The sequence below is a fragment of the Typopeltis vanoorti genome, chromosome 18 (genome assembly GCF_054136105.1).
Source record: "Typopeltis vanoorti isolate ZY-2024b chromosome 18, IOZ_Tvanoo_1.0, whole genome shotgun sequence".
Taxonomy (NCBI): domain Eukaryota; kingdom Metazoa; phylum Arthropoda; class Arachnida; order Uropygi; family Thelyphonidae; genus Typopeltis; species Typopeltis vanoorti.
This window is the reverse complement of record NC_143566.1, coordinates 28,705,028-28,721,574: the sequence shown is the minus strand read 5'-3', so window position 1 is coordinate 28,721,574 and position 16,547 is coordinate 28,705,028. Positions and strand designations below refer to the sequence as shown.

The 16,547-nt window shown below is 32.6% G+C and overlaps 1 protein-coding gene across 1 annotated transcript in view; it reads right to left on the bottom strand.

Annotated features, from left to right (window-relative positions):
* Window positions 1-334: 334 nt before the first annotated feature.
* LOC150096572 (uncharacterized) overlaps window positions 335-16,547 on the bottom strand; it is a 44,445-nt gene continuing 28,232 nt past the window's right edge. Inside the window, exons 12-18 of the mRNA XM_090408487.1 lie at window positions 13,090-13,276; window positions 12,410-12,500; window positions 12,076-12,324; window positions 9,433-9,590; window positions 5,903-6,102; window positions 922-1,156; window positions 335-725 (exon numbers count right to left, since the gene is read on the bottom strand). Of these exons, the coding sequence (XP_090264613.1) occupies window positions 508-725; window positions 922-1,156; window positions 5,903-6,102; window positions 9,433-9,590; window positions 12,076-12,324; window positions 12,410-12,500; window positions 13,090-13,276 (1,338 nt within the window). The 3' untranslated portion in view covers window positions 335-507. The remainder of the gene's footprint in view (window positions 726-921; window positions 1,157-5,902; window positions 6,103-9,432; window positions 9,591-12,075; window positions 12,325-12,409; window positions 12,501-13,089; window positions 13,277-16,547) is intronic.

Here is a 16,547-nt window from a genome sequence, read left to right as displayed (position 1 = left end):
TGTCAAAGTTCTTTAAACTACCTGAGCAGCTAGTTTCCTTGTTATATGACCTTTAGTGTCACTTCTATATAGTGTTTCCATGTCATTATGGCCCAACAAAGACAGCCAGCCCACAGAACTGCTTTATCTTTCATATCAGGCTCTAGATCTATCTTCTTTTTGTAAGATGTGCATTTCAAAAAATGACATTGCTTGCATGTTAAGACAAATTAATCAAATTTTGTCTGTTAAGCTTTAGATTTCTCCATGATGTTTTTGACTTTATATTAAGCATTATGAAGTTCAATCCAAAGCAGTTTATTTGCTAATTAGGAGTTTAAATTTAACCTTCACATTCAGTGTTTAAAATTTTTATTATTGAGTAACTTTATTTACATAAGAGTTTAACAGTTTAAAATAATTAGTGTGGTTTACAGTGACAGCTTAAAAAACAGTTATTCAAGTTAGATTAAGGCCAGAAGGGAGAGCAGTTGTAAATTTTCAATAGCTGGTCAGTGCTGCAATAGTTCATTTAGAATGAATTGTTCCTCTAATTAATGCTTTGAATACTTTTGTTGAAAGAGATGATTCTGTTACATGTAATGTTCCATCTTGAGACCAGTACACATGGATGCTTTCAGCTGAACAAAAAATTTCTCTGGTTACTCTGAATCCATTATAGTCTTGCCAGTGGAGAAGATAAGTGATCTCTGAGTAAGGACTGGTTGCAAGTACATATGCTTCTTCTGTAAAGAAGCAAAAAAACTAAATTGCAAAGATTTCAAAATAGCTTAGTTTATTCAAGAAAGTAGAAATTAGGCAACTAGATAATTTGCTACAATAACAAAGGATTCAAGAAGTAAACTTTAGCCAATTGATAACTTATGAGAATGGGTTGTTTAACTAAAAAACAGATTAAATTTATTGGAATTTAAAACATACCTGTTAAAATGAATCCAGCCATTGAGTGGACACTTGGAAGCAATATGCTTTGAAACCATTCAAAATATGTAGCACCAAGTTTATAGACATTAATAGGTTCTGTATACATATCTGAAGCACACTGATTTGAGATTGTTGCTTTTTCATTAGCTACAAGGAGGAATGTGTCATTCTTGATATTAATCCATAACAAGTCACTTTGGTAGGATATGCTGATGTTTTGCAGTGGTGTGAACTGAAATGGAATTATTAAAATAACTAATACTGAAAAGATACTGAAGTTTCATCTAAATAAAAGCTAAAATTATTCTATTTTAAAGTATTTAAAATATAGGGTACCATTAAGTGTTAGTGATTCTAACAATTTAGAATTATAAATTCACTGTCAGATGCTAGCATTTAAGTCAGAAAATTAAATAATTGACTTAACTGCCAAATATTAGGCATTAGTTCCTTTAAATGCCATTTGTTTATGTTTAGTACCTACATAAAAACAGCATAGTCAGAAGCCTGCTTCATGATTAAGTCCAAGTCATCTTTTCACTTATTCAGGTTTACTATTTATAGAGCCTCTAGTTGAGTCATTATAGATTAAGCCCTTTGGTCAGAAAGATCTGAGTTTGATTCTTGTTGGTGACGTAAGGAACCTTCATTTGGTTCCTCACATTTGAGGAAAGGCAAGTTAGTTTCATAACAAGGTTTTTTTCACCCAGAAACTCTGGTATCTTGTTCCTCAGAACAGGCAAACTGGCTGTGAACAGTGATTAGTCAGGAATACCAAATATACCCAACCATAGGCCTAATTCATTAGCTATGCCAGTCCCAATCCCAGATAAACTTAGGAGGAATGAGATTGTGTTTTACCTCTGTAAAAGGGGTTCATAGCTATTGCATCATACCCAACAAATGAAAACTAATTTGTTTGGTGCAACATCAGATCTAAAGTTTCTGCAAAAGTAATATAGATAGGCCTATTGCAAATTTAAGACTTTGCAATGGGTTTCTTATTTATCAAAACATAAAGATGGTTTCTTTTATTCTGGACTTTAATGGAATGCCACAATTAAAGCCTTCTGACAGAAGACATGTTCAAGACCCAGAGAGCTAAACAAGTTGAACTGTAAAAATAGACATCACTTGGAATCTCCAAAGAAATGATCAAGACCTTAAAGAAATATCTTTGCTGTATACAGAATAAACAGAAGTTTAAGATAAATGCAGTGTCAGCCACTGCATTTAAGCTCAGCATAGTCTCAGCTTAGTTTTCTTTGGGTCGCAGATGAGGCTCAGTAACTTTCATTTAAGTGAAAATTCTGAAAGTCATCTTTAGTGATCACAGCCAGCTCAAGTTGATAAAATTACAACCTAAACAGCATGCAACTACATCATAAAGGAGGTTTTGGGAAGAATTAGTATTTTCACTATTGGGTGAATTCTGGTCTTAGGATTGTGCTCCATCTTATGATAGAATTATTGTCAGAACATTTCTAGAGACAATGCAAGTCTCCACTAAATTTAAGTGCTAATACCTAGATTGAATTATTTAAAGGACTGCATGATTGCTAATTGGCCTAGACACTGTTTAGCTAAATCTCAGAAGAAATTAAAATCAATTCCAAGGGCAAGAATAACTTGTCAAGAGACTTCCATGGAGTCAGAAACTCAGGAGGCCATATTTGCACATCCAACAGCAATCCATTCCAATCATGCACAACTGAGAAAAATCTTTACTCCCAGGGCTGGTAGAAGCTGGTACCGCTATGGCCACGATTCATAAGTTCATTTTTAGAAAAAATTTTTCATCATAAAAACAAAATATTTTTAGAATGATCAATATCAGGCCAGATACACCAAATAAAAATTTTAAAAAATTGTAAAATAGCTGCCTCTTTGATCGCTGTTGGCAATTTTGCAGTCAGAGCAGGCAAAATGCTTGCCTGCAGGATGTTGTGTTTATATATAGTGAAACTGAACTGTTTTTATGCATAGAAACGAATTTTTGTACAAAATATTTGTTGCTAGTTAACCAGTCATAGGGTATGCATTCCAGTAGGCTACTGACAGTGCAGTGTAGACTATTAATTCATTGTCATGATGTGTAATAATTTCTTGTGGATATAAAATAGAATCAAAAATTAAGTTCTGGTGCACAAAATCTTAAGCGTCATGCTGTGAAAGAAGCAGATATTAAAGAAATAAACTGGGGCTCTTAATAAACTGAAGATATTAAAATATTCTGATGCAGATTCTAACCAACTTGATACATCAGAAATCCGAGTTGAAGAACCATACACATCACCCAGTTTGCATGAAAGTACTATTGAACAAGATAAAGACACATAATTTAAGTGAAAAACAGCTAGAAGATTTAGTTAGTTGACCACGAAAGTAACTCATTGTTACTCTGTAGATTTAGAAGATCCAAGTGAATGGGGAAAATATTGATGAAAAATTACGAGTTGTTTTAATTGAAATGGGGCCTGTTCAAAAGAAAAATAATATATATCCCAGAGATACATATGGTTGTAAATTTGGTAACATATATTATAATAGAAAAATGGGGAGCTCGTGCCAAGAACATGGCTCATTTATTCCAAAACTTGGAATTTATTTTTTGCTTTTGTTGCAAACTTGCACCTACTGAATCAAGTAGTCTCATGTCTATGCAAGTAGAACTTTGTATAGACATGAGACTAGTTTAACTCAAAATTTCTTAAAATGGAAGGAACTTGATAAAAATTTAAAAAACAAAACTACTATTGATTGCCAGACTCAAAGCATGTATGAAATGGGAAAGAAACATTGAATGAGTGTTTTAGAACGCTTGAGTGAAATTATAAAATTTCTTGGTAGCCAAAACTTAGCTTTTTGCAGATCTGATAAATTATCAAGGAATAACAGCAATTTAAAAAAAATTGCTCAAACTGTTTGCGAAGTTTGATCTTGTTATGGAAAATTGTGTTGAAAGGGCTCTAGAATGAATCAGAGCATGCTAATTTGAGTATAGACAGTCAAAATGAAAATATTGGAAACTAATGCAATCAGGGATACAATTTTATTATTAATTTGAAAATCTAAATATTGTTCCATAATTTTAGACTGCACACCTGATGCAAGTAAAACAGAACTACCATTATTTGGTTTGTTTCCTGTGACAATGAAATTGTCAAAATCAGGGAAAAGTTTAGGTTTTGCAAATATATCAGATTCTGCAGGACATGGTTTATGTCCAACAATGGAACAACTGGAACATTCCCAGTGAAGACATACGAGATCAAGGGTATGACAATGGGGCAGGGAAAAATATGGGCTCCAAAAATTTTTTTTTTTTTTTTAAAAAACACTTTAGCTTTTTACTGCTCATACTCTAAATTTAATCATTAATGATGCAGCCAAAGTGAATGCAGATACAATTAGTTTCTTTGTAACTAATCAAGAAATATACAATTTCTTTTCATTTTCTTACAAATGTAGGGCAATCCTTTTAAAGTTCGTAAAAAACCAACATTGAAACAGTGATGGGAAAGTAAAATAAATGCAATCTGCCCTCTACGATATCAGTTAGGAGAAATTTACGATTCACTCTTTGAAATTTTAATAAAGAAACTCAGCATGAAGCACAAACATGGTGCTAAAATAAAGCATTACAAATTTATTTGCTCTTATAAATTGGCATGGTTTACTTAACAGAATAAATCCTGAGTAAAATGCTTCAAGAACAAAATATGAATATTACACTTGCTTTAGAATCTATTGAAAACTTGAAGTTCTAAAAACGGCAGAAGAACTGAGTGAAGAAGTGGATGGAGAACAAGAATTTAAAACTGGTACAGAAGTTCAACGACGAAAGAAGACATGACAATTTGACTACGAGCATCATGACGAAATGCCACAATTGCCAGAAGATAAATTTAGAGTGAATGTGTTTTATACACTTCTAGACATTGCAATGTGTTTGTTAATAGAACGTTTTTTGAACAATATAAACATAATTTCAATTTCTTGTATTGATTACTACAAATTAATAAAGATTTACAAAAACTTTTGCTTTAACTTTTGAGAATTTTTTGAATATTCAGGTTTGAACGATTATCCTGCCTAGTCAACACTCCAGGTTCATTACATTTAGTGTAATGAAATGAACCTGGGGTGTTGACTAGGAAATTTAAATTACTCTAAATTTCTTAAATTTAGAATTTAAATTTTTATTATCGTAAAAGAACTACATGCCGGGATCATTACAGGGGTGCTTAGATAGAAATTGCATGTGGGCAGCAAAGACCCTAGTACTGGCACTGTTCACTCCCTTCTTGACAAGATTCATTCTTGACTTTCAAGGATGCTCTCACATCTCCTCATAACATGAAAATTCCATTTACTGAAATTAATCCTTTTAGATGTTTGAAACTCAAATCATATTCTTTCATGTTTGGTAGTCTGCAGCCCACAAATTCTCAGTTTGTCTTCATAAATCATTACTCTACAATTCTTATACCATTTTTGATGCTCCTTTGTCCTCTCCACCATCAATTACTAAAGAAACCAGACCTGTACACAGTTTTAATGTTAAGACCTTGTAAAGAGGCAAAATTACTATCTTTAGATGGTAAAGGTTTGTTTCAGCATTTCAGTTATTCCAAATTGTATTTACAATTAGGGTTCTTCAAGTTTTGGAGTAAAATTGGATCAATTTTGAGTAATTTGGTTCTTTTAGTCTCACAAAAGGCTGAAAGTTAAGAGAATCTGAATTCTGTGAAGACCATGACATGGTCAACTTAGAGGATTATTTCTTATTAGGCACTGAAATTCATTTGCCACCTAAAAAGAGTTTAATCAAATACAACCTATTTGAATGGGTAAATGCTATGCACATAGCAACAAAAAACTTATGTACTCTAGTTTGATTGATAGCTATATGAACAATTGGCAGCATTGTTTATACAGGCAAAAGATTTTATAGTTTAGTTATTTGCCATCTTACCTGCTTTAGTGAAGAATTCCACTGATAAATAGTGGATGGGATATATCCATCTGTTTGGGCATTGGCTATTGCTAGAAATATTTTGTTTCTTGTTTTGATTATGTCTAAGAATACTGCATCATGTGTTTTTATGTACTGGTGCAGGGTCCAAGATCCTGCATGTTGCTCATAGTAATAAACAGTTGATTTGTCACAGATGCCTGTAAGAAAAATTGCAAAAATTAAGAAGCCATAATATCCATCATAATACCATTAAAGCAATACTAAGATTAGAGTGATATTTGAAATCAGAATAAATGCATTTATTCTGTGGTAAACAATTTTCTAAATAAAGTTGCTCATTTCTTTGTAGGTGTATTTTAGTCAAAATTTTTTTCCATGCCACTGCCAACTAGGTTATCCTCATTTGGTTTGTTAAATGAGAAATATATTCAAGATTGCTCATGTGAAAGTGAGGATATGTTTAGTGTTCTGTAACAAGCTGAAATGCCAGACATGGACTGTGGGACAACAAGCAGCATGGGATTTAATGCCGAATAGTAGCTTGTTCACACAAAGCTGTCATGCCTTGTGTTACAGTAGAAAATATTTGATATGAAAAAGAGTGAAGGAAGCAAGTGTGAAAGTGAAGGTAAAGTGATGAGGTGAGTGCTATTACACAATCCTTCACTAGAAGAAGGAATGCAAGCTAGGTCAACTGACATACCAGAAGTAAATTAATTTGGTAGGAAGAGTATAAAATCCCTAAACACTGGGAATGAGAACAGATTCCATCATAAAGGTGTAATTCATGCAAACGATAAATGTGTTTCTCAGGTGCAAAGATCATGGATGTCAGTGAAGCTGACAGAAGGAAAGCAATTCTGTTTTGATAAAAATAGAAATGAGAGAAGATAGGTTGCTACAGAAAGCAGAATTGTAGCATGGTAGAATTAGGACTATTGCTAACAATGCAAAATTGAGAGAATTTCAATTCATTAGTACATGTTTTGTTAGGAGAAAGTTCAAAAGTGAGCAAACCAAGTGTTGCAGATGAAAATTAGAATAAACTTTAGTTCTAGACAGAATTTCCAAAAATACTCCTGTGATGGCAGCCTTCATTTTTGTCTGGACAAGCACTGCTGATCAATCAATTGGTGCTACTCACCTGCATATGACTACATTTGTTTTATTGAAATCTTTAAAAATGGTATTTGTGTCTTGAAAATTTCAATTTCCACTAACCAAGTTATTTGTAGATTTTTTTATGTAGAATTTGAATATGTAAAGAATAAGCATAATCAAGAGCAAAAAGTATAATTAATATTATTGATTACTTAATGGTTTCTTTATAGAAACTTCCATAGTTGAACAGACTAAAAGGAGCCCATTAGTTAGAATTTAGTTAAAAGGGATAATAATCTGAAACAGCATGTGGAGAGACCCAGGGTCTAAGTGCTAGATCTGTTATAACATTAAGAAATTTATCCCTTTAAGGAACCATTTTTGAAATAAATGAGGTATAGTGAGCAGAGTCATTCTGAAAGGTTAAGATTGTGTGAATGCAAGACTAGCTTTGGTTTATGACCGAAGCTCAGGCTATGAAGTTAATGTTATGTTCTTAAAGTCCATAGTTTCTAGAAGAAAAACCTTAGGATCTATGAAACCAACTAACCCATCTTCAGTTGTTAAAGTCCTGAAAGGTTCATGTGCTGCTGAATGGGATTTCAAACTCTTTTTCCCCAACCAAAGAGGATATAAACAAGTAGCTATCTAAAAGCCAGCAGTTAAGGAAATTAAGCATCTTTAAGTAGTGCCATGACAGACTAAGGAAAGAATGCTAAATTGATCAAAAAGGTCACAAGTTTGAGGGCAGTCTACCTTTAAAGCAGATATTTCTAATATGTCAAGCAACTCTTGTGGCTGATTGTTATCTTGTATTGCGAGTATGCAGGAGAATTGAATGCTGATAAGAAAAGTTCTTAGATAAAGCAGGCTCTAAGACAGAAGTAGCAAATTAAAGACTACTTTGTCTTGTAGTCATGGTGTTATTTAGACATGTATTGATAAGAATGATATTGTATAGTAGGCAACAAATATTTAAGTCATGCCTTTGTGATTGTCAGATTTTATAGTAGTGACAACCATGATAGAAGTATTAAATACTTCTATCAGATATGAAGTGGCAACTGATAGTACATAGAATAGAATTCCTACACTAATGGAATCCCTCAGGACTGTATTAAAAAAGGTAACTAGTGTTAAATATTTAACATTGGAAATGCCATTTGAAGACAATCTAATGGTTGCCAATTTAATCCTATAGGATATAAAGAGCACCCTTAAACCTTTCCCTCTTAATTTTGCATTATTGTGGACAAAGGATAATGGTTGTCATTAATGTGACAAGTTGCATTTTGCAATTATATACTGTATTATTGTAAGGACACTTAAGGAGTGACAATTAGATGTCTAAAAGACATTGCCGAAGTTAGTAATATAGCTAGATTGTTTAACATTTATTAGCAATAAATGTTGCTAGTTTTCCTTGGTATGATATGGGTTTTGTTTGTATCAGATGATGAAAAAGGTCAGGTTAGAATGCCTCAATGAGAATTAAGTTTAGGTTGTCAAGTAACTTAAATGTGGAAAAGAAAGGGATCTGATAGTTTATACCTGATTAACTTAGAAAATCAGGTTCTTCTGAAGTTGTGTAGGTTTCATTAAAAAAGTTTAATTAAAATTTTTTTTATTTAGTGTCTAAAGTTTTACTAGAATGAGTTTAGCAGGAGTAGTTACGTGTCCATGCAGTTAGCCTAGTGGCTATACACTTTGCAACCATGTCTGGGGAAGGAACGTCCTAGGTTCAATTCCTGTTGATGCGAGGAGCTTAAGGATCTTCAGCCATAGCCAAGTCAGCAGTGTTTTTTTGCAGTTTATCCTCCTGCAAAGCAGGCAAACTGGCCCCATGAACACATTTTTCATACCTAGGATACTACTGGAAGTAAGGAGCAACCAACCTATTCTGTGGAATTATCAGTTAAAGCTTATGCTATAAAATATGTAGGCCTGTGCAAAAGCATAACATATGAGTTGCAAGTGCTTAACAGTGAGGCAAGTAGTTGGGATAATGGTTGATGCATTCTTCTTACAATGGATCTGATCTTTCAATAAAATTGAAATTATACATTGAGGTTGGGAATATTGTTTAAAACTGTCAGGAAATTTTGAGTGTGGAGATTAGTATACTGTAATTTGTAATAACATGACTTTGCTATACAACTTGTTCAAGTTGGATTTCTAAGACCAGTTAACTAGTGTGCCAGTCAGGAAGCAATTTCCTGATGTTACCTGGGAAGCAGGGCATGTAGTTTAAGTGCAGGTAATGAATTGCTTTTTGTATCTTATGCTTCAAAAATGAATGGAAAAGAAAGTTTGAATTCTTTTAATATTAATGAAAGAATTTTAGTTTCATGTTTAGCATGAAGCTAAACAAGTATTCCAATGATACCATGCAGTATGTATTTGAATGTAAAATTAGAGAAACTTACCATCACAGATAGGAGCAGTTATCAAATAAATAGCATTGTTTATTTCTAACATCTTGGCATCTCTGAATGAAATATTGAAGTCATACTTGTCACTTTTCATTGAAGATAACCATCCATTTTTAATACTTGAAATAGAAGCAGAAGCTGGCTTTGTGCATCTGAGAAAAGTTGCATAAAAGTTAGAGGTAATCTAAAACTTAATATAACACAAAACTTGGGTTTTTATGTAATTAAGATTTGGGCTATAGCATTATAGCCACTGCAATTACTAAGTTATTGGCTTAACTACATATATTAACACTAGAGAATTAGCCAGAACATAAGTTAAAATGTTAGGGAGGTTCTCTTTTATATGAGAAGGATTTCAAACTAAAGTATATCCTTCTATTTAGTTTGGCATAAAATTTGTATTTCTTTTCTTTCATGAAAGAGCTTATCTTACTTGCAAGTGTACTGATTTGATGTAGTCTGATTTTAGAAGTTAAGCAAGATCATTGTAGGTTCCATGTTTGTAGTCTTAACTCATTTAAATTCCCATGATGTCACAACTCACTGTTAGAAGCTTATTGATGCAGTATTATTTGAACTCATCCATTTGTGCTTTCATGAGGCAAGGCATTCTATGGTTCAACCACCCTCTATGCAAAGAAGCCATGTTTCACCCTCTTACTCAGTTTCTGGGGATTGCCTCTTATATTTTCTCTCATCCTTTGTAAGATCAAAGGAAAGAAAGTTCAAAAAGGTCCCATTTGTATCACTCATCTGCAGTTCATTCTCAGTCAACCTGTATAATACTGGATGGTCATATTTCTGCCTCTGCATTCTTTCCAGGATTCTATTTATTCCTTCAAATCCTGGTTACCAAATCTAAGCACAATAGTTCATATATTGATAAGCCTTACACAAGGGAAAGAGCTTCCCTTGTCTGGTTATCTCAATCTGCCTTTAAATTTGTCTCATCTCTCAGACATTTAATTGATTATATTACACTCCATTTAGCTAGAAAGTGAATTGAGATTGATAAGTAAATCAAGTATTTTAGAATTCATGTATACCAAAGTTGATTACTCAAATAAGTATTCAAGATAAATTTTCTTGTAATAAATCAGATCTATTACCTATGTTTAGATATTGCTAAAATTAATGCTTGACATCATTTCCATCTATTAGGATTTCTAAATTAGTATTTATTCAACTGTTTACACAATAATTAAACTGTCTTGGTGGTATATACTAAAAAAGCAGCTATAATATAGCTCAATAAGACAGGTTAAAGGTTATCTGTTAAAACAGTAACGTGTAGGTAACAATATAGTTCAATGCCTATAATGGTCATTTAGTGAAATATGAAACTATAATAACAGCAACAAGTTCGACTTACTTGCAGTCAATACTAGCAAATTGGCTACGTTTTGTTAGTTATTCTTCTTATAGCATTTGACCATGCTAGTCTAGTTTTTCTGTACTGTTTGTAATTAGGCAGTATCATTTATTTCATTTTTTCCTTAAAAGCTCATCCATGATATTCCAAATGAACTAAAGATCCATATTCCACTTGCCTTGTAGTTGTTGCCTTCTGATCTGCTAACTTGCAAATCAATTCGCCAGCAAACTACTCATCTTCAGATTGTGTAGAAGTTACATTCATCCCTTGAAAGAATTACTAAAATCAAAAAGTTCTGAAAGTAAAATTCATGGTTTCTATTCAAATGACTGAATAACTAATAACTATTGGATAGTTTAGTCAGAACCTCCATTGGAGTCCTAATGTTCAAATGGTCCTGATATTTATCAGCCTTTGCACTTCAAGTGTTGATTATCTCAATTCTTGGTGACCAAATCCAAGTACAATAATCCAGATGTGCTCTGAGGGCTTTAATACAATGGGGCAACTGAACTGTTTGCCCATGGGGATTGAACTCATGACAATGTCATTAGTATGACACTAACCATCTTAGATAACAGTATAAAAATTTGCATGAACTGTCATACGAGCATAAAGGTAAGAAAATGAACTTCACTGTGTAAAAAGTAAATGACCCAGGTGGTTTGATGGTAAGCTTTCAAGTCTTATTTGAAATTTTTACTCCCACCCATGAAATGCTTTGAGCCTATAAGTATAGCAGCAATGCTTAAGCTAAGCATTTCCAAGAATTTAAAAACTACTAATGATCAAATTAGAGCCATTTAGAAGTAATCATTTCCACCAAAAGAAACATTCATGCCCACAGAATTTAGCCTTGATTATCAGTATGTTATATCAAATATCTAATAAGATGGCAGGATTTCATTGGAGCCATGTTGACACCAGAATCATTTAGACATTAATGAGTTCCACATATTCTGGTCTTTGGAGTGGATCCTAAACTTGAGGAAAACAAGCTAATAAGATAGTGTCACCCAGCAGTGATGAATCTGGAACTTGCATATTAAGTGTATGCATCAACCAAAGTTTGACAGATATTATGTTGTACATTAATGGATTAGGACAGCGATATAAATTTAATAAAGCTAAATGGCAGTTAAACTGCCAATTAGTAAGACTAATCATTTTTCTACTACAAAAATTTAAGGATGCCCAACCTCAAGTTGAAATTTAAGTCTATAAGATAGTATTTCAAGTTTTTAGATCATGAAAGTTACCTTTCACTGTATCCTAACTCAGTAACAAGCATGAAACCATCTAGATCTCCACTAATTTCTTCTGAACCACTGAAGATGAAAGGAATATACTTTCCTTTGTATGGTCCACCATGCTGGATCAACTGTCCAGATTTGCTCACATTGTAAGTAGAGGAAGAAATGTCACAGCATTGTTGCTTCAAATAATCACAGCTTTTGTCTGTTGTCCATACAAACAATTGTTGAGTTGGAGCAGGTGTATATATAACACTATGAAAGAAAAATTAAAGTTTAGTACTTAAAAGGATTTAAGCTATTCTTTTATATTCACTATTTTAATGAATTAAGCCATTACCTATAAGTTGTATGAACTGGTACAGAGAAAGCTCTTGTTGTAGAAGGAAGTTCTTGAGCCAGATGAAAATGAGCTAGTGATGTGATTTGATCTAGAAAAAAGTATGGTTAAGAAAAGTAGCTTGTTAAAAACAAACAGTTAATGGTTAGTGCTTCAATAAAGCACTATGAACACTAAGTGTTCATAGTGCTTTATTGAAGCACTTAGTTCTGAATAGTTTTAGTATAATTTATAGTGCTGAGTGCCAAAGTGAAAGTAACAAGATATTCTAGAGATGCATCACATATCAGGAGCCAAAGAGCAATTTGCTTTCCTTTTCAAGAGTTGAGTGGTAAGTGCTTAAAATTCAGAATTACTGATTAAAGATTTTATTCAGTGAATAGGATATCAAATATCCTAAAATATTAAGGAGCCAGAAATTTCACTTTATTGATAAAGTGAAATTTAAATTTATTTAAAATCACTAAGGTGGGCTAAATGAAACTTGTGAAATTTCTATGAACTAAATTTCATTAAGAATTAAAATGTCTTTAATGTCATTTCAGGGTTGCATATTTATACAAGACAAGATTAATCTAAGTATAATGAAACTTAGAATGTCAGTTATGCTTTCAATATTGAGGTAGAAGGCTTAATTTCAACATAAAAGGTTAATTTCCTATAAGATATTAATTACTTACATTTTTGTATTTCTAACTGTTCAAGTAATGCCAAGCTATAAGTTTCTAGTGTACTATCTATAGCAGACAATTCTTTGCTGACAGTTGTTTGTATATGGTGGAACTCCATTCCCATAAAGCCAACATCTATTCCATCAACTTGACCTTTTGTCACAACAGAGTTTAAAAGTAGTGGTGCTTGGAAGACCTGAAAAAAAAGCAGACAAGTTAATTTATTGAAATTCTTGTATTAATCCTAAATACAAGGTATTTAAAATTGAAGTATACAGTTGGAGTAATCTGTCAAGTAAAATGTACAAAATATCAGGCTTTATGGTTCTTAGTGCCTTGGCAGGCAAGATGCTTGAAATTACATTTCATTCTCTAGAAGTTATACCCATCTCTTAGCTGTTTAATGAAAAGCTTGCAGTAGGAGTGCATGAAGATAGAAGGCATTATTTGAAAGAAGGATGCCAAGTTCCAGTAGCATTTGGAAAAGAAAAACATCTAGTGGACAAATCTTAATTATAGTAGGAAAAGAGGAAAGATTCAACTTAAGATAACATTGACTGTTAGTTAATGTAAGGTTATCCTTTAAACAAGATCACTGCAAAATCTTATTTCTGCTGTAGTAGATTAAACATGATACATTGAATAGTGAAGCCACTATTTTTCCTACATGGAAAAGGAGCAAAAAGCAAGTTTTGATAATGAAATTCTATTTATTGGCAAAATTAATTCATTTAGTGAAATACTTCATACAATGAAGATACATTTCTTTAGCAAAATTACTTGTGTTCTGTTCCTACAAGATTGTTAAGACCCACATAATGAACATGCCTTCAGTTTTAAAGAAAGTTGAAATCTGTTTCTGCTTTAGTTAAGAGTTAAATTCACAAGATGAGAAGTTAAGCCACAGAAAAATTTGACTAGAGAATTAAGTACTGAAAGGTTAGAATTCAAATACTGCTCAAGTAAAAGGCCTAATCACCAAATGCTTGGAGCAAAAAAAAAAAAAAATGAAGTCTATAGCAATTCAGAAGACAAAAGGTTTATCAATTTAAATCAAATTAAGTTACCATGGAGAAAAAACATTTTCCATGAAAAAATTTGCCTTTTCTGCATTATCTAATAAGTTGACTTATATTCATCAAGAATTGGATGAATAAGAAAAATTCATCTGAAACTGAAGACTTTCTAGCAATGAAAAGAAAATGTCATGATACTTTAGTACCATGACTAACCATAGCTCTTGGGAGGTCCATTTAATATATTTGTGCAGATGCTGCTCAGATTGCCAATATGTTCCTATTATAGAATTATCTATCCTGTGGCTCACTTATGACAAAAATTTTGAACACTCAAATATCAGAGTTTAACAAGATGTTCATGCCAGCTTGTTTGAATCTTAGTCTTTAAAACTATAGCTTGGCTTTAAGTTTAATTGGGTAGTTTTTGCTTCTAAAACTAAGCAGTATTTTAGGTAATAGCATCTTAAATAAAGCCCAACTAGCTTTTACTTTGGCGACTGCCAGACTAAAATTGAGAACTTCAGTTATGAATACAATGCTTTTCATGCAAGGAGTAGAGACCTTACACTACATACTTTGTGGATAGTCATTCAAATAAAGTCTTATCAAGAAATAAAAAACTTTAAATAGAAAATTCTACAGAAACCACTGTAAGAATTTAGAGTAACATTATGATTCTAATTTGTCCAAGTGATTTAGAAGTTTTACCTATATGAATTTGTCATATACATCCAGTAGTTCTTAAGATCAAAAGTGCTCTGTACAAGATGTTTCTGACTACCTGAGTAATTAAAAATTAGAAGACTGTCAGCCAGACTGATAGTAACAGCTGATGAATTGAGAAAAGATGCATCTTTATAAGAGATGTCACTTCAAGCTTTCAGGAAAAAAGCTCGAGTTCCTGTACTGGCTTTTTTATATATAGAATTGTTTTTTGGCATTTAGTGTGTAGCATTAAGATATAGTAACAGGATTCAGAACTTAAGTGACCAATTAATTCAAAAATTAAGGATAAAAGATAATTGCCTCATGTTGAGAAATGGAATTAAGATTTCCAGGAGGATATGAACTAGTGTTCTATTTCTAGAAGTTGTCTATAGAGTTAGAATAGTTCAAATGAGCTTGTAAGTATTCATTTTCTGTAGTCATTTAGATTACATGTCCAAAATTTGAAGACTTTTGGAGAGGGTTAATTGAAATCAAATCTGAAAAAAAATTCAGTCCACCTATAGTACTATAGGTTTTTTTTTGTTGGTGGAGACAATTTAGAGTATTATTTCACTATGTTTAGAGTATTATTTCACTATGTTTAGAGTATTATTTCACTATGTTTAGAGTATTATTTCACTATGAAAGTTTAATCTCTACTCTTAAACTAAGCATACTTCAAAATCTGAAGTTTAAAGCAGAAGGTTTCCAACAAAAGCAACCTTGGAAGTAGCACATTAAAGTTGATAAAGGTTATAATATTAACATTGATGTAAAGTCTCTGGAAGCTGTAAAGGGAATAAGATTTTTTGTATGGAAGTTGTGAATGACTCACTTGCCCAAGTTTCAGGACAGCAAAGAATCTGAATGTATTTAAAGGCACAGTATGCTTAGCTGACACAAGGGACTTCCCATGACAGGCTCCATGGAGGAGGATTGTATACCCAGGGTTAAGTTAGTAAATAGAGTGAAATGAACCAACCTGTGCTGGAAAATATGCTATGGAGAAGATACAAGACAGTTGATCTGAAAAGTGAAGACTAGAAGTGATGAGCATGATAAAAGAAAAAAGTGCTGTATGAGAGGAAAAATGGCTGGTCATGCCAAGGTTAACTCAAGGTAATTTCTGCTATATGAAAAGTAAGAGAAATTATCATAGGTTGATACTGGTGGATAACGATGACAGCACAATAGTTGCAAGGATATAGTGGAATTATTGAATTAGCACTATCAGATTATATCATACTAGCATAAATGATAAGTAATATAGAAAGGAGGCAAGTATTAGGAAAATTGGAAGTGAAAGAATCTCAGGTGTATCAAGGTGGTAGTTGGGTTAGATGTTAATAAAGCTGTGAGAATGGTTGACATTCTCAAGGAATGTGCACCACAGCTAGCTATGCCTGGTACTTTAATGATCTTGCAGTGGATAAGATTCCAAAGAAGGCAAAATAGTACTACTCAAGCATGGTTGTAGGACCAAAGTTTCCAATTATAGAAAAGTCTGTATAACTGTAGTTGTGGTCAAGGTGTTGGAGAAATTGGTTAGCAATAGAATACAGGATTGGTTGGACAGCCTTGGTCATCAAGGATTTGCTGTAAAAAGGGCAAATTCTATTTCAGAAATTTATTTTCATTTTATAAGATAATTGTGCTAGATAAAGGGATAATCAGTGATATTCTTGGACTTTGCAAAAATGTTTGATAGATTACCACATGAGTGAGTGTATTGGTTAGATG